This window comes from Falco rusticolus, chromosome 7, assembly GCF_015220075.1.
Source record: "Falco rusticolus isolate bFalRus1 chromosome 7, bFalRus1.pri, whole genome shotgun sequence".
In the NCBI taxonomy this organism is placed as follows: Eukaryota; Metazoa; Chordata; class Aves; order Falconiformes; family Falconidae; genus Falco; species Falco rusticolus.
In genome coordinates this window covers 22,452,440-22,476,235 of record NC_051193.1, presented here as the reverse complement: position 1 = coordinate 22,476,235, position 23,796 = coordinate 22,452,440, and the positions used below count along the sequence as shown (strand labels likewise).

Genomic DNA, 23,796 nt, shown 5'->3' with positions numbered 1-23,796 from the left:
ACATCTGCAAGGCATTTTCAGATGATCTCAGCAATGTCTTGTATCACTATGTAAATTAAAGACACAGTAGTCTTTTATTGCGACCATTCAAAAATACAGCAGATTAACATGAAGCCACACAGCAGGGTGAAGTCAACACTTTTAAATAAGTTGTAAGATTTTACAATTACACACAAGCACAACCTGTTTTATTCATCCTTTCACAACTTAATGAGACAAAGCTGTATTCTATTCCTTTTGGACAGCCCATAACTACTAAATTCAGAGTGGGCTGAAGAGGCTCCTTCAGGTTAACTGGCCTTTCTTCATCTTACTATTCATCCATACAAGTAATCTAATACCCGCATCTACACAGCGATACACAAGCAGCATCTTGCACCTTGAAAAGATACAGTAAAGGTTCTTAAAGTTTAAACACACTACACTGGTGAAATAAATACCTGCAAATGGCTGAAGTTGGTAAGCCAACGAAGAACACAAGTGCCATGTGTGTATGTAACATCAGGCAGTTTCCTGTGCACAAGACCTTGAAACCTGCTACCAAGATCAGACCAATACTGACAATGCTAAGCAAGCTGCCACCTCCTGCAGCACACGGCTCCTCGGCTACAGTACAGCTACCACGCTGAGCTTCCCTTCTTAAAATAAACTACTTACTATTTAAAAGACAACAAGCAGTTCGGAATACAACTTATAATCATCGGAATTATAGTGAACTCTGCTCTGCCCTGGTGAGGCCACAGCTGGAGCACCATGTCCAGTGCTGGGCTTCCCAGTTTGAGAGACTGGGAATTGCTGGAGAGGGGCCAGTGGAGGGCCATGAAGATGAGGGAATGGAGCATCTCCCTGATGAGGAAGGGCTGAGGCAGCCGGGCCTGCCCAGCCTGGAGAAGGCCGAGAGGGATCTTGCCGACGTCTACAAGTATCTTCAGGGCAAGAGTCAGGCGGCTGGGGCCAGGCTCTGTTCAGTGGTGCCCAGCGGCAGGGCAGGGGGCAGCGGGCACAAACTGGGACACAGGCAGCTCCATCTGAACGTGAGGAAGAAATTCTCTACTCTGAGGGTGACAGAGCCCTGGCACAGGCTGCCTGGAGAGGTCGTGGTGTCTCCTTCTCTGGAGACATTCAAACCCACCTGGACGTGACCCTGTGCAGCCGGCTCTGGGTGACCCTGCTGTAGCAGGGCGTTGGGCTAGATGGTCTCCAGAGCCCCCTTCCAACCCCAACCAGCCTGTGAATTAGACCAACCTACACCTTGAAACATTCAGGTTTTTGACAGCTTGATAACCTATGGTGTAATCTGACTGTCCTACTAAGAGTTGAACCCAGTGCTCTTCAGCCACTTGTTCGTAACTGTGCTCCTATGAGTTCTGCCGTCACCACCGTGCATTACAGTGCTTCAGTCACAACAGCAGAACCTGCAAAGTGAAATTTTCTTTTCAGCATTCTGAAATCAGAATTTACAGATTGCTTTGAGCAGCCTTTGAATCGCATGATTTTAAACACAAAAAATACTCAATCCAGATGTAAAGACGATAAAATAACACTTAATACTGCTTGACATGAGTGAAGTTACCAACTGTCACAACAGCCCAACTTCAAAAGTGCTGGGTCCCTGCTGAATGTCTTTTAGCATTTACAACCCAGGTACTACAGCTCTACAAAAGTGCACAGAAATTAAGCTATGTTTACCTCTCACTCTATTTTGAATGTAAAATAAGCTACATTTGGTGGTCACTCAGTTTAATCTAAAAAAATTTTGAAATAGATTAAACTTGCACTACTGATACAGACAGCAAAGTTTGTTTATTTTAAGGATTATTTATAGACTGACTGTCTCTAAGAGGAATGCACTAACTTAGCTGTTTCAAGAACATATTCCTTCTAGGCCAACGTGCAACCGGAGAGCAGCAAATGTTAAAATCAGCCAACAGACTGGAGCTGAGGCTACAGTTTCACAGCTAGCTGAACTAACCAGGGTAGGTGCTGCTGCTAAAGAGTCATGACAAAATCCTTTTCTCTCTTGACTAGGTTAGCTTTCCTCTGTGTGAGTTCCACAATTCCACTTACCACCAGCTGTAACGACAACTGACGGCGTAACTTCAAGAACAGGTACACGCGGTCACAGCTCTCCTCCTCTGAGGAGCAGAGCACAGGCTCTGTTGAACTGACCATTAAATGACAGCCCCAGATAACACAGACCAGAAGGTGGCCCACAGGCAGCGTGCAGGCAGCTCCAGTGTGGATCCCCCACACCAGGACGTCATTGGAGCAGCTGCAGCTCAACGCCAGTACCCAGCTGCTCTGTACTTCCCACCAGCTACGGCTAGATACAGAACAGCAATGGCTGCAGCGCTCTGCCAATGACCCAGCCCCATACTCACTCAACCTGTCATGAATGGGAGACTTGTGCACGTCATCTACTTTGAAGCTCTTCTTTCCCTCAGGTCTAGGATATGCAGCGTATGGCTTTCTACTGCACATGGAAAACACAAAAATAAGCTTTGCCACATGTTTTAATGGGTAAGAACACCAGATTTTCTCATTTAGAAAGTGGCTTAGGAATACAAATAATTACTCTTTCAGAAGCCCAGTGCTTAATATGAGATGACACGTGATTAGTCCTTATCAAACACATCATTTAGTGGGTAAGACCAAAAAAAGATAAATATTGAAAATGGAATCCCCCAGAACAGGAAAAGATGATCCTGAATCTCCTGCCTGTAAGTCAGATGTGTTTGTAGATGTAGAAAACATAGAAGATGCTGTCTTTAACCATGATAACTCTAACTGAATACTGACTGCTGTCAGAAAGAAACCCCAAAACCAAAAAAACCCAAAACACATCATCCAACAGTTAGCATCTTAAGCATCCAAAAGGTCGATAAAATGCCTTATTAAAAATTCCTATGTAACCAATGCTACCTTGCCACCACGATTTAAAGTTCATTGTTCACTTTTCACATACTACACTTCAGCTGCGATGATGAGAACAGGCCAAAAGGTTAGGTTTGGTTCTGCTCAGTATTTTTTGGTCCAGGTGAACCTAAATGACTGTCTGGTGAGAAATGAAGATGTCACTTCTTTTTTAAAAAGTCTATTGAAACTTTCAGGGCTACCACTTGATCTGGATGTCTATACTGAACTGGTTACTCAGAGTGAAGAAACAAAGGCCTTGGGGGCCATACCACTGGCTGTTCACAACGGGAGAGGTGCCACGTGAAAAGCAAACATACAGAGGGTCCCGAGATTCACAAAGCAAAGAAAGAGTTGGTAAGTTGTTGATTGCTCAGAGGTAAAAACCCCTTGCACAGTAGCAACAACACACTCTGTGTATTTTGTTCCAGCAGTACCCACGGTAGGTACTGCACACGTACTCCACCAGCTGCAGATTTAAGACAGGTATGGAAGACTCGATGGGAACAGTTAGTATGTACAGTTAAACACTGTGCTATAGCCCAACAAGCGGGACTGCCAAGCACCTCCTTGAGAAATTCAGGGATACCACGATAGAGGCAGAGAAAAAAAAAAGTTGAATTGGATAATGTTAGACAGAGCAGGCATCAATTACACATGACCACTATAAAGACAGAAGTGATTAAGAGATGAGCAATGATGAAATTTTTTAATCTTTTACAGGAATGCAGGAATACCCCACTCATTAAACAGATGAGACTTCAGAGGGCATGGGCCTGCTAAAATTGGAAAGAAACGTACATCGAATATGTATACCAGCAACATAAAACAAGCATAAAAATGAAAAAAAAAAAAAAAAAAAAAAGCACATATCAGCAATGGCAGTAAGAGACAGCTTTGTAACTGGTGACTCTGGCCAAAAGGATCTTGATTATCTACGAAGTTCAGAGTATCTCATCCAGGAAGAATTATCTTTGTTAGGGTAAATCATCTAATCTAGGAATTTCAGTTAAGAATCTGAAATACAGTCACGTTTTAGAAACAGGAGTGTAAGGTACCTAGTGAGACAGCAAAATCATGCCAGAAGTCAAAGCAGAAGGTTTATACTTATTGAAGTTATTTTTAAAGATAGCGCTCTCAACAGACTTTGGGAACATCATTTTTATCGGAGGCTTTTTTAAGCCCATGTTTTTACATGGATGTAAATATGTGAGTTTGGGTTTTTGTTTTTTTTGTTTTGTTTGGGAAGCAAAGGACGTTAAGGGAAGAAGGGCTGCTTTATTTGACTTCTTATGTGAATGATGAAATAGGCCTTTTTTGAAAGGCTTTTTACTACCTAAATTAACAGGCAAAACTTATTCATGAAGGCCATACTCAGCATGTAACAGTTTTCCTACATTATGCAAGGTTCTTTTCATGGCCACTCCACCTCTTTTTTGTGCACTGCATATTCTAAGTACTCCTCCCTAGCCACTTCTGCTAAACCAGGGACATTCTCCCAGCCAGCAGTTACTCTCACTTACTGTATCTTCCTCCTGCCTTCCACGCCTGGGTTGACACAGATACCTTATTTCAGCTTTAATCCCATCAGAAGTCACAACATACAGACAAGGTATTTTGTCTCAGCAAAGGAAATCTATTTATCTCTGGGAAATGAAAGAAAGTGGGGTGGGGTGGGCGTGAGCAGGGTATGTGTTCCCTGGCTAGCAGCCACTTCAGCTTTGCCCAATTTCTTAAACTCACCCTGTTCCTCCTGAGCTCCAGATTCGGTGCCAGACTCCTGTTAGTGACCAGTCTGCTTTATGCATTCTTAGATGCTGCCACACACCTACAAAAACGCCACTAACTTCAGCATCAGGGTGGTTGTTTTTTTCCTCTCTGGTGCCCAAAGCAGTAGTCTGCACAGCAGCAGCAAACCAAATACAAATCATCTTAAACTTGGTCAACTGTTCACTCTCCCCAGCAGAAGAGAAGTCTTATGAAACATGCAGCACTTTAGCTGCCTTTAAAACTATGTATGATCTGATCAAAAGTGTCATAGCTTGCATTTAAGAGGAAAGCTGACTGCAAACCACAAGATTAAACTGATAATACACGCAATTACTGGTCAAAACCCCTTTAAGACACACTGAATTACATGGCACTGCAACTCGTGTGGGGACAGGAAGCTGCTGACTTTAGTTTTGAGTTTCAAGTCCAGCAACTAAAAGCCTCTGGATCAACTCTGCTTGTACAACAGTCTTAAACAGTGCAACTCCATTGCAGTTACTATTATTCATAGTTTATTCACATTAGAAAAGGATCAGATCTATTTACTGTATCCATGGTCAGCTTGATGGACTGGGCACTTAAGCTACCATAACATCCAATTAAAAATAAAAAGCAATATAATATCATTTGAATTACAAACACACACCTACTTTCTACCACAAAACCTGAAATAAAGTATCCCTACAAATACTGCATGTATTCTTTGTATTCTTCATCACCTGTTATGCATTTCAATTAAATTCTGAATTAAGTCAGTTCAAAATGTTGCAGAATGGCTAGGAAATGCTCCCAAAAAAGTAAATTAAAAATTCTCAAACAAAAGCTATGTGTCTTTAATACCTCTCCCAAAGCCTGTATTAATCAATCAATACATTTGTTCCCACATTCATTCAACGTTTGCCTGTGTTAGCTCCGCACTCGAACCAAGGCAAAAAGCAGCTCTAAGCTGCCCTCCTGTCACTCAAACCACCAGATAACACATAACCAAGATAGACCTCCATCTGCCAGTTGGGAACAGGCACAGACCAGTTAGACATCTGCCACACTCCTGAAGAATAACACGCAGCAAGAAAGCTGCAACAGCATTTTTAATAAAAGCCAAGCAATTTCACTTTACATTGCTGGCCTGTTGCAGAATACAGTAGGGTAATGCAGTCTCACTGGCAGACAAAAATCAAAGCCTACGACGTCTTCAGTTACCAGCGAGGCATTAATATCGAATTTAAGGTCACAAGAGACAAAAACTCTAATGCTCTTAATCTATGATGTTTCCAACTACGACAATTTCTGACCACCACCAGGAGAACATCTTGCTGACCACCCACCAGATACTTGAAAACGTAATCACTCTTCCAGTTTGACGTTTACCCCCATTACCCCCATCTTCACTATTCCCATATGGACCCTCTGACCTCCTTCTCGCACTGTCCTGAAGAGTCCCACGTCCCAGACCCCACAAACCTTGAACGTGCACTTCCATTCTGCAGATATGAGTAACGGCACCACCTGAGACACACTAGTCTCAGTCACTTCAGTCTTACTTACAATTCATTTATTATAACAGCCATTAATAAAGTACTACTGACAACGCCTTCCTGACTCTTCCCTCCCTTTGCTCATCCATCACTGATGTGTGTTTTCTTCTACAGCTCCTACCATCTGGTGAAGCCCAAAAGCAATTGACTGAATGAGGATCGGGAATGCTGAAGCATAATGGGAGGGTGGGAAAAAACCCAACAAACACACAACCAATCTTTTGTCTACGTACAAGGAACCATGGGGACAAAGAGTAGAAATACTCTGTGAGGAAATAATTTTGACTTGAGTAGGCTAAAACAATTTCCATTACACATTACAGACATGGAAATTTCACTGCAAAAGGGAAGTTGATAATTTTGCTTGTCAAAGGTTTTTCATCAAAGTGTTCAAAGGTCAGTGTACACGTGCTTGATTGCCGGAGGAGTGTCCCATTTTGCAAGATGCAGGCTAAGGAAAAGTTACTTCTGTAAAATCAACAAATTGTTTCAACCCTCAGATACAGTACTATCTGGTGTGGGCAACTTCCTGCCAAACGCTGAGAGCGTCTTGAATTAAAAAAAAAAGAAATGCAACAGATTCTATGTCAGTCAGCAAGTCTTTGTATTAAGTCAAAAATGCTATCAGCTAAAAGATATAACTTTATTCCCACAGAAACCAGTTTAAACAAAAAGTTGAAAGGAATGCAAAGAATAAGCCTTATTATTTGGAATGATACATGCAATCCAGTTTTACCGGGCAGCACAACTTGAACAGCAAGTTAAGACACTTAGAGACTGCTAAATTAATGCTTCCTATTCTCGTACACCGCTCTGAAACTACAAGCAAAATACACACGAGATACTCCCAAGATAAGTTTTGCTTTAGGAGCTGTTGAAGTGTGAAAAAGAGCTGACTCAACTGCATTCTACTTTCCATATAGAACTGTGCAAAAGCAGAAGTTCCAACTCAGGAAGCAAACTAAACAACATAACTTTACATAATCCACTCCCATTGTAAAAAAAAGTTTTATCCCGTGCTAACAGTGAAAAGCTGATCCTCACCGGGGCCCACAGCAGCATTACGACTTGTGAGCCCTTCCAGTGATTTTCCAAACGGAGCTAAAGAGCCCCCCATGAAACACTGGACGGTGCAGAAGGCCAAGGCCTGCCTTGCCTAAAGCTGGGAAGGCAGTCTGTGACGGCACGGACCGGGAACGCATCGCTTGGAGCGGCCAAGAGGACCACCCGGCAGAAAGGCTGCTGGCTCACCTCTCGCAATGGACAGCAGGCTCTGCTGGAGGTATGACTACGTCAGGCAGCCAAGACACAGACACAGAGACTCTAGCACGAAGAACCGCCCAAAAAAGAACTTTAAAAGTCTGGTAAGTTATACATATACGTGCACTGCACTTTTATCCTGCTTTCTATGCAACCCCTGGCCACAGGACACCTGACTGGAAGAACTTACTGTTTGAATCGGTACAGCCGTCACCGCAGCGTGACCAAAGCCTCCAGGAGAAACAGGAAGGGACCGTTCACAGACCTTGGAGCAATCCACAAGGCAGTAGCATCACAGGAGCATTTTGCATAACAGCAAAAGAGAAGGGTATCTGCAAAGCATGGCAGAAGCATGCCGTGCAAGATGACCAAGTAACTACAATTCGTTATTGACTCGTTTCTATGATACGAACATTGAGGCCAAGTAAAACAAATATTTTATAGTAAAGCAGTATTTCCACATCCTCCCCCTACTTCCTTTTTTTTTCCTTTTGGAAAGTGTGTCCATCACTCTAGTAACTGAAGTGTCATGGTTTAACCCCGGTTAAACTACTAAACAACAGAAATAGGGAATTATAAGAAAGGTATCTGGTGCTTAGACAGCATGTGGGCCCTTTCATCACAGCAATAAAGTTTGCTTTAATTTCTGGATGTAGACTCTAAGAAAAAAAGTTAAAACAGTTTAAAGTTTAACCTCATATAGTTAAGAAAAACCTCTAAATGACTCCCCTCATTCACAAATAGCATTTACATATGTAAGATTAAACAATAACATTTGACATTCACACACCTCAAGCACATGCCTTCTCAGACTTCAAGCTAAACCAACTCCAATCTCGTTAGGAGAGAGACGGACCAGAGGAGAACTAGGGCATCACTATGGGCACATAATATCGCGTGCACTAATTAAAATCTTTGTGAACTGACAGACACTGTAACAGTAAGTACCATCACATTGCAGATCCCACTTTTTGGAGAACATACAAACAAACCAGCCTGGCAGCTTATACTTCAGGAAGGTTCAGTGTGTTTGGTTAGGGATGCTAATCTGGAGACCTTAAAACTTCAACAAGCAGGAGGGCCTGTTTGGGAAAAGCACTGCAACCCTGCGGCTCCCTCCACACCGTGGCTGGCTATGCTTTATCAGTCAAGCAAAAAAAAAAAAAAAATCAGAACTGTTAAGAGTGGAATGCTCCTAAGCTCATTAGATGTATTAGTTATGATTGTAAAACTGACCACCACGCACTCATAAAGCGAGTGCATCAAGAACAAACAGATTCAATCTACGTGATTGACCTAGAAGTAATACAAGCAATCCATGAGGAAGCCTGAAAAAAAAAAAAAAAAAGAAAAACAACACCAAAGCCCAAGCCTTTTTATTTAAGCATACATCAGCATTTTATGAACAGTTTCACTTTTCCCTGCATTGTCAACTTTCCTGCTTGTAGGTCCTTTGAAAAAAAAAAAAAAATAAAAGGGACTGGACGGAAAAAATTACAAGGAGGGAAACATAACTGTGCAATCATGAATACAACCTATAAAACCAGAATTATGCCTCAGTTATTAGTAGTAAGTTTCTTCAAGCTGAAGAGCGTTGAAAACAAGACCCTTGTGAAAGCAAGTATAAAGGAAAGGAGTGAGAGCAAATGCAACATTTGCTGAATAAGGTAAGAAAAAACAGCACCACATCCATAATCCCCCAGCCTTCAAAGTGACTGAGTAAAAGAAGTACCAAGGGGCTAAGCAGTTCAAGAAACATCAAGAAAATGGCTGGAAGACGGGCGCACCCATTGACGTTAGCTATCTTTCTAGGAGCATAAAGAAGTATTTTATATTTGGCATGGTCCCAACGTAGGGTGGGTTTCTGTGGTTGGGTTTTTTTTTAAAAAACTATACAGGAATTATTAATGTTTATGAAGCCTTTACCAGAGATGCAGCAAAATTGACCTTTTTAGGTAAAATGCTGCTCAGGCCTCGATGAGCCGGTGTTACTGATACAGCATCTCTGAAGGGGGTTGCAGGGGGAAAGGAACGCGCCGGTTCAGACTTCGGGAAGGCAGTTCTGAGCTGCAGTGATCCCACTCCCACAGCGCGAGCCCCCCGGGCCGCAGCCACCTGGACAAACCTGCAATTCCCGCCCGCGCCCAGCACAGCAGGGCGGCCGGGTCACACCTCGCCCACCACACCCTCACACCCGGCCCCTTCCAGAGAAGGCTCCGCTCACTCCCTTGGCACTGCCCTTCCAAGCCAGCCTTACTGCTGTCCCCTCTCCAAGCAGCACCGCTGAGGGCCCCCCCACCCCACCCCAGCCCCGGCTGGCTGGCCTCCCAGTCCGGCACGTCCCAGTGCAGAACTGGGAATGCAGATCTGGGAAATGAGGCCCCCGCGGATCCCAGCACAGCGCCCAGCACCGAGCCCAGCACCAAACCCTGTGCCCAGCACCGCGCCCCGCACCGCCGCTCCAAGGCGGCGTTTCTGACAGCGCCGCAGGCGGCGGCGCGCTGGGGTGCGCGACACCCCCGGCCCCCCGGAGCGGCTGGCGGAGCCGCGGGACGCCCCGGCCGCCTCCCCGGTGTCGCCGGGCCCGAGTGCTGCCGGGCGGCCCCTCCGCCCCGGGGCGAAGAAGCCGCTGCCCGGGAGGGCCGGGCCAGCCCCCCGGCCACGGGCACAGGCGCCGGGGCGAGCGGCCACCCGCAGAGCTACAGCCCGGGGCCGCCGGGCACCGCCGCCGCGCAGCCCCGCGGGAGCCGCCGTTCTCCATCCAGCGGCCCGGCCCGCTCCCGGCCCCGCGCACGGAGGGGCCGGCGAGACAGCGGGAGGGCCGCGCACCGCCGCGGCCCCGGCCCCGGCCCCGACCGCCGCGGGCCGCTCCCGGCCGCGCCCCGCCGGCCCCGCTGCCGCCGCCCGGCCCCGCCGCCGCGGGGCGAACCCTTCCCCGCGCGGCCTGCCCGCACCGGGCCCCGCCGCCGACACCAGGAGCGGGGCGGCCGCTCCCCGCGGGGCCCGCGCAACGGCGGCAGGGCTCCGGCTGGGCGCCGGCAGGGCTCCCGCCCGCTGCCGCCAGGCGCGGCCCCGGCCCGGCCGGAGGGCCCCGGCCAGGAACCCCCCGGGCCGCAGGGCGGCGGCCGCCGCGGCGCCTCACCGATCGTGGAGATGAAGGTGGTGTTGAAGGCGTCCTCGCTGAAGCGGAAGAGCAGGCAGGTCTTGCCCACACCCGAGTCGCCGATCAGCAGCAGCTTGAACAGATAGTCGTAGGTCTTCGCCATCTTCCCTCGGCCTGGGGCTCGCCGCCGCAGCAGGGGGGGCGGCCGGGGGGGCGGGCAGGCCCCGCCCAGCGCCCACGCACGGCAGCCGGCGCGCCCCGCCCCGCGGCCCGACGGGAGCTGTAGGCGGCCGGGAGCCCGCACTGCCAGCCCCGCACTGGGAGAGCGGCCCCGGGAGCCCCCACTGCCAGCCCCGCACTGGGAGAGCGGCCCCGGGAGCCCCCACTGCCAGCCCGCCCCGGGAGCCCCGCACGGGCAGCCCACCCCGGGAGAGCGGTCCTGGGAGCTCCGCACTGCCAGCCGGCCCCGGGAGCCCCGCACAGGTCGGGCAGCCCCGCCAGCCCCGCACGGGCAGCCCCGCCGCCCCGCGCCTGCCCGCCCCCTCCCCTCCGTGCGGCCGCAGATGCGACCGTTGCGGCGCGGCCCTGAAACCCGCGGGGGCCGCGGGGCCTGACCCCGCACGTCCCCGGCGCTCCAGGGGCCGCGGGGCCGGGACACGGCGGGGGGACACTGACCCCCTCGGGCGGCAGCCACTGTCCCCCAGCAGCCGCATGGCCTCGTCCTGCGCGGCGCTGGGTCCAGGGTGCTGCGGGATGCAGCTCCATCTGTAAACGGCCGCGGGCGTCTTTACCAGCGCGAGCAACGCCGGGAGGCTGCGGGTCACCAGCAGGCACAGGTGGAACGTGACCGCGTTTGGCCTCACGTGTGGGCCTGGTGAGCGAGGGACAGACCTGTGCCCACCAGAGGAATGACTTCCACGCCGTCGAGAGCGGCGCTAAAGCCATGGGTGCTGCAGAGCGACACGTGGCCGCCGCACAGCGCTGCCGCCAGCGCCCCTGTCCCCTCCCGCTGATGATGACAATGGCCTCCTGGCGCGGCCGCCTCCGTACGGCTCCGTTACTCCGTGTTCCCCATGGGGTGTCATGAGGCGCTATAAAAATAAACAGCATTACTGAAACGCTCCGCGGTGACAGTGAAGAGTTATTGCTTTAATTTACTTTCAAAACTGTAGCCTTTAGACAAGCTAAAAACAGAAATCTCTGTAAATCACTCCAGCAGTTCTCGCCCACCTCTTCGGAAAACAAAGGAAAACAGCCGTTTCCCGCCAGCCATTCCCGAAGGGACCAAGGGACTGCCATCCTGCAGGGCTGAACCGCCACCTCCCTTCCCCAGCCCCCCGGGGCCGGTGCGGGGACAGAGACAGGGACAGCCCTAAGGCACCCGCGGCCAGGCCCCCTCCTGCCCATCACCTGCGCCCTGCAGCCTCGGGGGCCCCGCCATAGCCCCAGGGGTCCAAGCACCCTCTGAGCAGGATCAGGGGTGCAAACATGATTTGACCCCCCAGCAGCAGCCCAGGGAGACCGGCTGGTGTCTCCCACCTGCAGCCAAATCCCTTGGTTATAGCGCAGCCCAAAACTGTAACAGGTCCTTTCTTGGGGTTTATTTGCTGTTAATTTGGCAAATAGACACACCGAGTTCTATATGGAATCAAACAAAATTAACTTTGAATACTAAAGCTCTGCCACATGTGGTTAGCCTCCGTACTCTAAGCACACCAAAAAAACACTCCATGACATTAACCTACACTTTGACGGGGTGAAATGGGGCTAAACTAGCCTGGCTACTGCTGTATTTGTGCAAAGTATCCTGAGGGATCACGGCAAACAAACACCTTCGGCCATTATAAACCAGGAAAAACCAAAAGCTGTGTTGCTCCTAGTTAATTTCCAAAGATTCCAAATCTTCCTCATTAAGGGTCTCAGTTTGGTGGTGCTCCTGGCCAATATGTAACAAACCATCAATAAGCCGATGCCAGGTCTGATGTAAATCTCTGTACAAGGTGAATTTGTAAGAGCTCACCATGAGTGCTTATCTAACTGCTAGCTAATTGTACCAAAATCTAGTTTTATATCATAGGTGCTGTGTTGTGATTAAAGTAAAAATTTAATTGTTTGTTTGACTGAGACCTCTGGGAGACCAGGGTATCCATCATCTGGCAAAGCACAGTAAAGGCAGCAAAACAAGAAGGGGGGAATTGCCAATGTATTTTTTTTTTACACACCTGGAGACCTCTGCCCAGTTCAGGTTGGAATCTGGAAATGTGGCTGCTTGGTTCACTTTTGTACTACAGAATTAGCAGTTGGGCTGTTTAGATGTTAAGATGGGTTGTTACAGTCACTAATTAGGAGATTTAAGTTTGTAAAAGATAATGGCAACCTGGCACTGAAGCAGTCAAACCAAATTGTTTAATGATTTCAGACTAGCATGAATAATCAGATTATAGAAAATTGCAAATGAAAAACTAATCTCTGAAACATTTCCCTGTATCTGTATTTTCAGAGGTGGGAGTTGCCATGTACTGTAATCATGGCCATACTGAAGATTACTACACAATCATATTTCAGCACTGACGAGAGTAATTCGGGGGTTAATATTCACTCTTGAGTTTTATGGAACAAATAGACTTCCATATGTCCCTGGAGCAATATGTTTGCGATTGCCATCTGTTACTCAAGAGTAGTTTTACAGAAAAATAATGCAAATTACTTCCCTCTTCAATTACACTGGTGCTTTGCAATACTGCGTTCTGTTCTGATTTGGAAAAGCACCAGTTTGCCAGATCCAAGGGACAGATGTTTACTTCACTATGAACTTTAAAAACAAGATATAAAAATTAAAAGTTACATATTTTTGATTTTCTAGAATGTGGAAAACCTGCACTTGTACAATTGTATACCTTGCAATCTGTTAGTAAAACCTTGAGGAGTACTACCGAGGCTGCTGAGGCTCAATAACGAAGCCACTGTGACACCTATTCCATGAAGATACTTTGAAGCCCAGTCTTTGTTATTGCACTGTATTGGAAAAGGCAGCATTTGTTTTGTATTGCATTGCAGTCAAATAGATCAACTGCAATTAAACGTTTCATTTTTTTCTGACACGGGAGAACCACTGAGGGGAAACACTGAATGTGTAGGAAATAGAAGATGTTTGACATTACGGTTTACCTTGCGTCACTATAGAAAGGCAGGTAGCACCATAACAGAGTGATGCCCATTTGTACATTTCAAAAAACCATAAAACTGTTTACAACCCCTGAGTGACTGCCCTAACAGTTCTGCCTGAATACTACAGCTGAAGGTCATCCAGTACACGGATGCTGTCCCAACCAAGACATGTCAGGATTCCGTTAGTCACCGAGGTGTATGTAATGTACATCCAACAAAGCACTTCATTTAAGAAAGGCACTAAATAGGAATAGCAAAATGCAATCACTCCCTCTATTCACACGCAATAAGTTCAACAATCTTTACAGACACATTAAAAACCCTGTGATTAGTTTACCAACACCTACATTTTTACAAAAAAAAAACAGATTACATTGCTACTTCATTCCCACTCTCATTTTCACTTTCTCAAATGATAGACACCATTACTTCAGCTTTCAAAAATCCCTTTCCCCACTCAGTTCAAAGGTGAGACTGGTTAAGTGAAAAGAGAACTGTGTGAAATTCTATCTTCAATCAAACTCTTCTGTTCAATGCATGTGAACTTGTAGGAAATTCTACATATCAAATTAAGTACAAGGTTTCAGAAAAAAGATTGCATTTAAAACATATTGATAGAACCAGGATCCTGTTATTTTGGCACTAATTGGAATCCACAGGTCCAAGCCCTACAAAAGATAATCTAACGAGGCAGTCTTGCCCTGAATGCCACCTAACCACAAATTATTAACGTGAGCTTTGCTCCTTAGCTTTTGGACTCTGCTAGCTAATATGATAATATTTTTGACGCATATCTTTAGCAACTCTGGTTTTGGCAAATGCCCCTGCAATTTATTGCTGTTTGATGACCATCATGTGACGCTCCTCTAAAAAAAAATGTCACTTACTCCCTAGTTCCAGTCAATATGTCTTTCACTGCAGGTAGATACTTCTATGCTCGTTCTGCTGCATTCGATACGCCGATATGTTCTGGTTTTAGGGCCTGGTTTTAAGAAGATGAATGCATAGGTTTGATTTTTTTTTTTTTTGGTCTTTACAAAGAACAGTCCTTCAGTGATCTCAATGTATGCATTTGTATATATTGCAGAACTTTATGTAGAAGTGGTTAAATCAAGACAGTATTGGGCGGGGGGGGGGGTGTGGGGTGGCGGGGAAGAGACTTAAGTATGTACAGTTCAATTCCAGAAAGGAAAAGCACTGTAAAAGCCTTATCTGTAAGTGCCGTTAATTTCCAAGTTTGCTATTACACTAGCGGTAAAAGTGGACCTTCTTCAAGTTCCTGGGCTAACCTAAAATATCTGCGTAAGCATATTTAAACCAAATGACTGCATGCCATGGTTTACGCCATTAATTTATAATCAATTACAACTGTAATACTTAATTCTCCAGTACAGGTAAAACCCCAGGCAGACTGCACTCCAGGTCAAACATACCGCTGGAAGTGAACCTACTAATTCTGAGTGCAGCTTGGAGCCGGTGGTGTGCGGAAAGCCAGACAGCTTTACTGCAGTGCTGCAGACACCCAGCCATGTCCTGGCACGCCGGACAAACCATTATTAGGGTGAAATTGTTTTCTGAAAACCAGCCAACACTCACTTCTGCAGTGACCACCGTCAGTTAGAACAAGGTTTTATAGCAACCCCCCCTGCAAAAGCCTGTATTCTCGGCAACATCAGATAGCAAATCATAAGGACGCACCCAGACTCGGCTGCAGAGAGGCACCGATGGAGCAGGACGGGGGGCACCGGGTGTCAGGGTGCCCTGCCGCCACCTCCCTGGTCACAGGGGAGGCTCGCTGGCTGTCCCAGCCCAGCAGGAGACCACCCACCGCAGGGCCTGCCACCGGGGACAGAAACGGCAAGAGGCTGCCACTTGCCACGCAGAAAAAACCCAACAGTCACTACGTTGGTTTTAAACACCTTGGGCTGAGCTTTTGGAAAGGTTCTGTCGTCCTTCTGGCAGATAGATAATGTTTCCTGTTCCTTTCTCTGAAATGAGACCGAAGCCTGTTTGCTGGGAGAAGGCTGGGAAGGGGAAGTCCTTCCCTCGGACCCGAATCTCTCGGTCTCTGTAGGCCACGGTGGTACCGACTGCGTTTCTCTCCCTGTTAACTCGCCACGTAGACTCAGTGCTGCGTTTCTGTTTTCTAAGGAGTATGCTTCCAAAAACGCTTCGGTTGTGAGACTGAAGGTAATGCGTGAGAACTGAGTCGCTCAGCAGGTCGCTGGACTAAAGGAGTTATGAAAAGGAAATGAACCTCCAAGTAAAACCAAAATAGAGAACCAGAGGGATGTGTCCAAAACACACCCTGTTTTCAGATCACCCTGTCTGCCCCTCCTTCCACAGGAACCGATTTTTCACATGAATTGTGACTGTAAAGTCTTCCTCAAGCACCCCAGGCTCCTCGCAGGGGAGACATTGAGGCAGGGAAGGCCAGGGGGAAGCGGTGAAGGAGGGCAGCACTTCGGGAGTCCTGGGGGTTTGCCGGTGGTGATTTGTACATTGTGAAGGTATTTTCTTAAAGACAGGCACGATTCTCCTTCAGACTGTTAACCAACAGGCTTCACAGTTTCTCCCCTTTCCCATCTGCTCGCAGGTAAGCAACATGCCGTTGAAGAAGGCTGAAAGGCCGTAGGAGCAGCTGAGGCTCGGGCTGCCTGTGCTGCTGATGGCCTGTGTCCCCAGCGCCACGGGCCGCAGGCAGGGGAAATGTGGGTCAGGGTCGTCCACGTTAAACTCCCTGTGACACAAGGAGAAACGCTTCCAGTGACACAGAAGAAATGCTTCCAGAATGCCTCTGCGGGTCAGCACCACCCAGCGCATCAGGAACGAACGCTAACAGAGCGTTACGATGTTACGGGATGACGTTGTTAAGGCAAGAAGAGGGAACCCGGTGTAACGGCACGGAGCCTTGCAGAGCGCGGGCCCATTCCCGCAGGATAACGCAGGGTTCGGGTGGGAGCTGTGTGGGGTCCCTGCCCCGGGGCCACCCCGGTGCCGAGGGTGCCGCCGTCGGCAGATGCGCCGCTGCGGGGCTCACAGCCCCAGTGTGCTCACGGCAAACCCGACAGAGAGTTTGCTCGGGGCATTGGTGTGCGTCAGGCAGGACACACAGCGACACGCCACATGTGGGCACATGCCACAGGCTGGGACACCACACACTGGGGACATGCCACACACAGGGACACTCCACATGCCAGGACACGCTGGATGCTGGGACACGCTGAACACAGGGGGACATGCTGCACATGGGGACACGCCACACACTGGGACACACCGCATGCAGGGACACGCCACATGCAGGAACATGCTGCATACCAGGACACACCACATGAGGGGACACACGGCACACTGGGACACACTGCACGTGGGGACACACTGCAGGCCGGGTCACCACACACCAGGGACACACCACACACTGGGACATGCCACATGTGGGGACATGCTGCACGTGGGGACACGCCACACGTGGGGACACACTGCATGTGGGGACACGCCTCAGGCCAGAACACCACACTCTGGGGGCACACCACATCTGGGGACTTGCCATACACGGGGGGACACACCGCACGCCAGGACACACTGCATGCAGGGACATGCTGCACGGGGGGGACACGCCGCACACAGGGGGACACCCCACACACCAGGACACTCTGGATGCTGGGACACGCTGCACACACGGGGACATGCCACACGTGGGGACATGCCGCACCCTGGGACACACCGCATGTGGGGACACGCCACATGTGGGGACACGCCACATGTGAGGACACCCTGCACACTGGGACACACTGTACATGGGGACACACTGCATGCTGGGTCACCACACACCGGGGACACGCCCCATGTGGAGACATGCCACACGTGAGGGGACACGCCACACGCTGGGACACGCTGGATGCTGGGACACGCTGCACGCAGGGGGACATGCCGCATGTAGGGACACACCACACACTAGGTCACACCGTACGCAGGGACACACCACACGTGGGGACATAATGCACACTGGGACACGCTGCACGTGGGGACACGCTGCACACAGGGACATGTTGCAGGCCAGTTCACCACACACCTGGGACACGCCGCACACCGGGGCATGCTGCACGTGGGGACATGCTGCACACGGGGGGGGGACACGCTGCAGGCTGGGACACTGCACACCGGGAACATGCTGCATGCAGGGACACGCTGCACGCCGGGACACACACCGCACGTGGGGACACGCTGCACTTGGGGACACGCCACATGCGGGGACATGCCTCAGGCCAGGACACCACACGCCGGGGACATGCCACATGCAGGGGGACACACTGCATGGGGGGACACGCCACATGCCGGGACACGCTGCATGCTGGGACACGCTGCACACAGGGGGACATGCCGCACGTGGGGACACACCGCATGCGGGGACATGACACGCGGGGACATGCTACACGCAGGGACACGCTGCACAGGGGGACATGTCGCAGGCCGGGTCAGCACACACCCGGGACACGCCGCACACCGGGACACGCTGCACACGGGGGACACGCCGCAGGCCGGGACACCGCACACCGGGGACACCACACACCGCGGTTCCCACGGGCTGCCGTGCCCCCTGGTGGCCTCCCGGCGCATCACACCGCCCCGCGCCCCGGGCCCACGTGACAACAGGGACCCGCAGGGGCTGCGCCTGTGACAGTTTTAATTACGGAGCGACCCGCGCACCCCGTCGCTCAAGCAGAGCGGGAGGTGTTTGATGAGAGGTGTTTGTCCCACTCCCGCCACTGCTCGCGCTGCCCCGCCCGGCTCGCGGGGCGGTGACTAACCCCTCCCGCCGCGGTGGGCGCGGGACGCGCACGAGCCCAGCCCCCAGCCCGGCGACACTGGCACGGGCGGGACCCGCAGCCCCCACCGGTTCCCCGGGGCGGCCCGCCCGGCGCCGCGGCGCGGGCAAGCGGCAGCGCTTGGGGAAGGGCTGCGGCCCTGCCGGCACCGGCGCCGCCCGCAGCGGCCGCGGGGCGGATCCCGGCCCCTTCACCCCACCGGCGCCGGTCCGTGCCCGAGCCGGGCGCGACGCCCCTGCGGCCGCCCAGCTCCCAGCGCCCACGGGCGGCCCGTGGCCCGACAGGCGGCGCAGCCCCGGTGGGGCGGGGCGGGGCAGCGCGGGGCGGAGCGGGGCGGGGCGGGGCAGTGCAGCGCGGGCGGGGCGGGGCGGGCAGTGCAGTGCAGTGCAGGGCGGGGCGGGGCGGGCAGTGTAGTGCAGTGCGGGGCGGGGCGGGGCGGGCAGTGCAGCGCGGGCGGGGCGGGGGCGGGCAGTGTAGTGCAGTGCGGGGCGGGGCGGGGCGGGCAGTGCAGCGCGGGGCGGGGCGGGCAGTGCAGCGCGCGGCGGGGCGGGGCGGGGCGGCGCGGGGCGGGGCGGGGCGGGGCAGTGCAGCGCGGGCGGGGCGGGGCGGGCAGTGTAGTGCAGTGCGGGGCGGGGCGGGGCGGGCAGTGCAGCGCGGGGCGGGGCGGGCAGTGCAGCGCGCGGCGGGGCGGGGCGGGGCGGCGCGGCGCGGCGCAGCGCGGAGGCGGCCATGCCGGTGAGTTGTTTACCAGCGGCGGCCGGGCCGCTCGGCGCGGTATCGGGGCTCGCTGCCGGCAGGCACCTGCCATCGGCCCCCGCGGGGCGGGGGAGGGGAGCGGGCGAGGGCAGCAGCGGCGGCAGCAGCAGCCGCCTCACACGCGTTGCGTTGCGCCTCTTGCCCCCGCAGCTGGCCACGGACCTGGCGCACCCCTCCTTGGAGGACGAGAGGAAGAAGCACAAGAAGAAGCGCCTGGTGCAGAGCCCGAACTCCTACTTCATGGATGTGAAATGTCCGGGTAGGTACCGGCGCGTGTCCATCCCGCCGGCGGGTCACCTCATCGGTATGCGTTACCCTCATCAAAGCTCTGATTTTTTAATTTATTTTTTGTTAACAAAGTGTTTTCAACCTTTTCCAAAAGTTAATCTAAACAATTGGCTTTTTATTTTCTGTTCTGGAGGTCTGGCATGAGATTTTTTCCCACCCCCCTCCCCCGCCTTTACGAAATCCTGGGAAATAGGGACCCCCCCCTCCCCCAGCCTGGCCTGTGCGAGGAGGGAGATGTCGCTGATGCTGTAGAGCATCCATGGCACGTCTCACATGGAAGACAACACTGTTTCCCTCCTTTTGGAAACCAATTCAGGAAAAGCACCCAGAAAAAACCTTTCACAAGGACATACACAGGTTCAATCGGAAGCAACATACACACACACACCCCGGCTGCCACCTGCGCACACTGCTGACAAGAAGTCAAGCTGACACCTGCATCGAATGCACCGGGGTTGCATTAAGGTGGTGCCCGTGTCCGCGTTTCACAGAGTTTCATTACTTTGGCTCAGAAACCTCTGTATAACCAACTTCTCTCGTAAACTGCAACACGGGATTTTTCTAGCACGAATGCAGGAACATGCTCTAGCACTGACCGGCTGCTTTGACCAGCACAGCCACGCTGTGTCAAGGCACAGGAGCTGTCATCTGTGGTACCTGATTTCCCAGAAACTGCTGCAGGACAGCATCACAGCAGGGGAACACGCATGGGCACACAAGAGCAATCACCCTGACTAGAAGCAAGGAATTGTTGCAGTGTTCAGGTTTTCTTATTATTTCTTAGCAGCTTCGATTTCTAAGAAACTCTAGGACTTTGTTTTCCATCTAAAAGGGAGGTAAATTCATTAAAACTGTTCGAAAGCAAAGCGTGGTTACTTTTAAAAAATACGTGGTCAACAGCCAAGGCACTGATTTTTACTTTCTTTTTTTTAACTGTCTCCAAACCAGCGTACATGCATGCCTATACTATGATACAATTAATGTCAACACGGGCCCACAGGTCATTGGTTATCTTCATTATTGTTGCATTGATTGGTTATGGAGTTTAAGGGATATATAGAGCAAAGCAGGAGAGCTTCGATAATGAGTCCTAAGCACGAAGCACCGAAACAGAGGGCCTCGTGCATCCCTCAGTGTTGCTGGAAGTTGCTGCCCGGTTACGGAAATGGATTGGGTTCCTTTCCCTGCCAGATCCACAAAGGTAAAACTTCATCAGTCTGGAAGCTCATATTCACCGGAGGGAACACGTTTCCTATGGTTAGATTTTAGCTGCTGGTAGTTTTTTGCAAACAAATATTTGTGTAGTTACTATCTGTGATTTAGGCAAAGCAGAAATCTGTTGTTCTAACAGGAGTTCTCTCCACCAAACAGCCTTCTTGTCGGAGACCTTTCTGAGGACCTTCCTCAGGGCGTGTATTCTGTCTTACCTTTCTGGTCCACACATCCTGAAAAAGGAGTCTATGCTCACCTTTATCTATTTGTCTGTTTTCTATATCCACACCTAGATTAAATCCTTTGCAAGTTTTCTCTCTCCCCCAAATTCCTCTTGGCTATTTGAAAATACTTCTCAGGGAAAAGAATGAAGGCAGTGAAAACCCCTTTGTCTAAGCCATGTACGAGAGTGATTTCATTCTTTTAAGTCATAGAATTTAGAAGCTGTAGAAAAAATGTTGCTGATGCCTCTTCTGGCATCTGGAATTAGCAAAGTTATTCTGTGCAAGTCTCCTTGTTTAAATAAGACGTTAGCTTTGTACAATGCCACCAGGCACGCTCCTTACGTCTACCAATTATTAAACGACAAGCAAACAGATTTGAACAGCAGTGTTTACATTCACAGCTGCCAGACTTTGTCAACAGCAACGTTCCAGTGTTACAAGTTAAAATATTTCTCTGGCTAGATGCGTTCTTCCGTTCAGCAGAGAAAGGCTAGTCTGCAACTCCTTGACTTTTTCTGCAGGAGACATACTGCAGGCAAATCAGGGCTTCTCAGCCCTCAAGGCATGTTGGTTTTCATCTGGGAAGTCCTAACAGTTTCAGCTAACTTGCCTTCGTATGCATGTTAGTAAAAGCAAGTACTTCATGCCACAATAACAATGTTTCGCTTTGTTTTACTTGGTACGCTTGTGTAATGCAACAGATCCATTTTTGGACAAGTGTATTTAGAGTATCTGATTCAATTACACATACAATTAAAAAAATGCTAAAAATACTCAATGGAAAGTTAAATAATGCTGTTTTGCAGGTTGCTACAAGATCACCACTGTATTCAGCCACGCTCAGACAGTAGTTCTGTGTGTAGGGTGCTCAACTGTCCTGTGTCAGCCTACGGGGGGCAAAGCCAGGCTCACAGAAGGTAAGGGGCAGCGTTCAGCAGCCTGAATAATGCATTTATGTCTGTATAGACTGCAGACACTTTAGCCTTGATTTTGAAAACTGATAATTGGAATGATTATTTTGTAAATTGCTTAGAGTTGGCTAGTAAAAACATTGTTAGTGGGCCCCGAACTGCAAGTTTTATTTCAGATTCTCATTTTTAAATGGCTAAATGGATACACCAGGCAGCTAAGCAGCTCCATGGCATCGAAATGGCATTCAAACACACGTGATTTTAGGTGCTTCACTTTGTGGTTTCCTTTGCCTCTCTCTAATGTTCTGAGCTAAGTTTAGAGCATTAGAAAGCACCATGAAAGGAGTTACGAGTACTTTTGCCAGGCTAGAGTGATTCTGTGCCACTACTACTCAGTGGTGGCTTGCCTGTTTGTTATTAAACACTAGTACCATAAGGCAGTTCCCCGGCCCATGTTACTAAATCAAAATTCGGTTTGTGTAAGAGAACCAATAAGCACTGATAATTACATATAGGTAACTGGTATAGCACCAGTATCTTGAAATGCAAACTAAAGTCTGGGGTATGTGAAAAACACTGGAAACACTTTAGGGTTTAAAAAAATATTAAAAAACAAATCCAGATTTTATTCATGTCTTGTTTAAAGGATAAAAGGTAAATAGATATGTAAATTACATATAGGAGCGTTTAGACCATGTTCTACTGTATGGATGTAGTATATATGAGGATGGAATACCTGAAGTAAAGCTGTTCAGGAGTTGAAAAAAGTATCAACACTCCTAGGAGCTGTTTCAGTTTGGGGTTTGTATCACTAAGGGGTGTTACAGTAGACGGACATTTTCAAAGGCATCTGGAAGAAAAGAAATAGTACAACTTACCAGAACAGCACGGCTGTCCTGATTTATCTTCAAATAAGGCTAAGTTGGAGAAGACTTGGAAGTGCTACATCTTTACCTCTTGTGGTACATGAAATTTGTATTTATTGCATCAGTTCTCCTACTTACGTTCAGCAGGCAATTTTCCAAGGCAGCCTTAAAATGTTAAGGACTATATCTATATGTGATTTCTTTGCAGGCTGTTCATTTAGGAGGAAGCAACACTGAACACTTCAGCAGGTGGTTTTGGATCCATTTTCCTGAAAGCCTTACCAGTTCAGAAATGCCTGTTAATACAACAATGTAATTAAAATTGATTTTTGTACAAGTTACATGCTATTGGTGATTAATGAGCTGGAATCTTTTTCAATAAATGATTTGAAGTGCAATTTTTTCCTTCAAGTTTGCAGACAGTTGAGCTCTATTTTTGTAATTTTACTTTTAAACAGTGTATTGTTAATTGGGTGATGTCACAATATAAAAACCTTGGACTTGCTGCATCCTTTTCCTCATTAATCATCAACTACAGCTGTGTGGCGCATATGGTGACAGAAACTACTGTAAGAATGTATTTTGCATACTTTATTACTGCAGCTACCCTAACTGCAAGGGATGCAAAGGCCAGACAGATTTAAAACTGCTCATTTGCTTTCAACATAGCTTTAGTTCCTTTACTGTTTTGAGTAATGCGTTGATAAATAAAAATATCAAGCTGCTTACTTATGTTTGGCTGTTTTTCTGGAATGCATGGGTTTTTCCTCCCTCTAATCTGGTCTTGAAACTGCATTTGGTATTCTATAGTGAGATTTCTATGCAAAACAAGTCTTTTACAAAACACTGAAAGCATTCAGTACAGAGAAGGCACATGGTATATAAGCAACTGCAAGCCATCCTACACTAACAGATGTGAATGGTATCCAGCCTTTACAAAAGCTAGTAGAGCAAAACCATGCAC

General features: G+C 49.5%; 2 protein-coding genes across 4 annotated transcripts in view; one reads left to right on the top strand and one right to left on the bottom strand.

Moving 5' to 3' along the window:
* RAB8B (RAB8B, member RAS oncogene family) overlaps positions 1-10,800 on the bottom strand; it is a 31,358-nt gene extending 20,558 nt beyond the window's left edge. For 2 of the 3 annotated variants that reach the window (XM_037393999.1, XM_037393998.1), the window contains exon 1: positions 10,621-10,800. In XM_037393999.1, coding sequence (XP_037249896.1) covers positions 10,621-10,744 — 124 coding nt within the window. In that variant the 5' untranslated portion in view covers positions 10,745-10,800. The remainder of the gene's footprint in view (positions 1-10,620) is intronic. The other variant, XM_037393996.1, reaches the window with a different exon arrangement.
* Positions 10,801-19,245: 8,445 nt separating this feature from the next.
* On the top strand, positions 19,246-23,560 carry RPS27L (ribosomal protein S27 like). The gene is made up of 4 exons (XM_037393992.1): positions 19,246-19,310; positions 19,482-19,590; positions 21,862-21,972; positions 23,041-23,560. Exons 1-4 carry the CDS (start codon positions 19,305-19,307, stop codon positions 23,067-23,069), a joined length of 255 nt encoding a protein of 84 aa, XP_037249889.1. The 5' UTR covers positions 19,246-19,304; the 3' UTR covers positions 23,070-23,560.
* Positions 23,561-23,796: the final 236 nt, after the last annotated feature.

Coding starts and splice junctions, on each gene's coding strand:
- RPS27L (XM_037393992.1), top strand. Junction 19,591..21,861: donor CATGGATGTGAAATGTCCGG/GTAGGTACCGGC, acceptor GCTGTTTTGCAG/GTTGCTACAAGATCACCACT. Junction 21,973..23,040: donor CAAAGCCAGGCTCACAGAAG/GTAAGGGGCAGC, acceptor ATTTCTTTGCAG/GCTGTTCATTTAGGAGGAAG.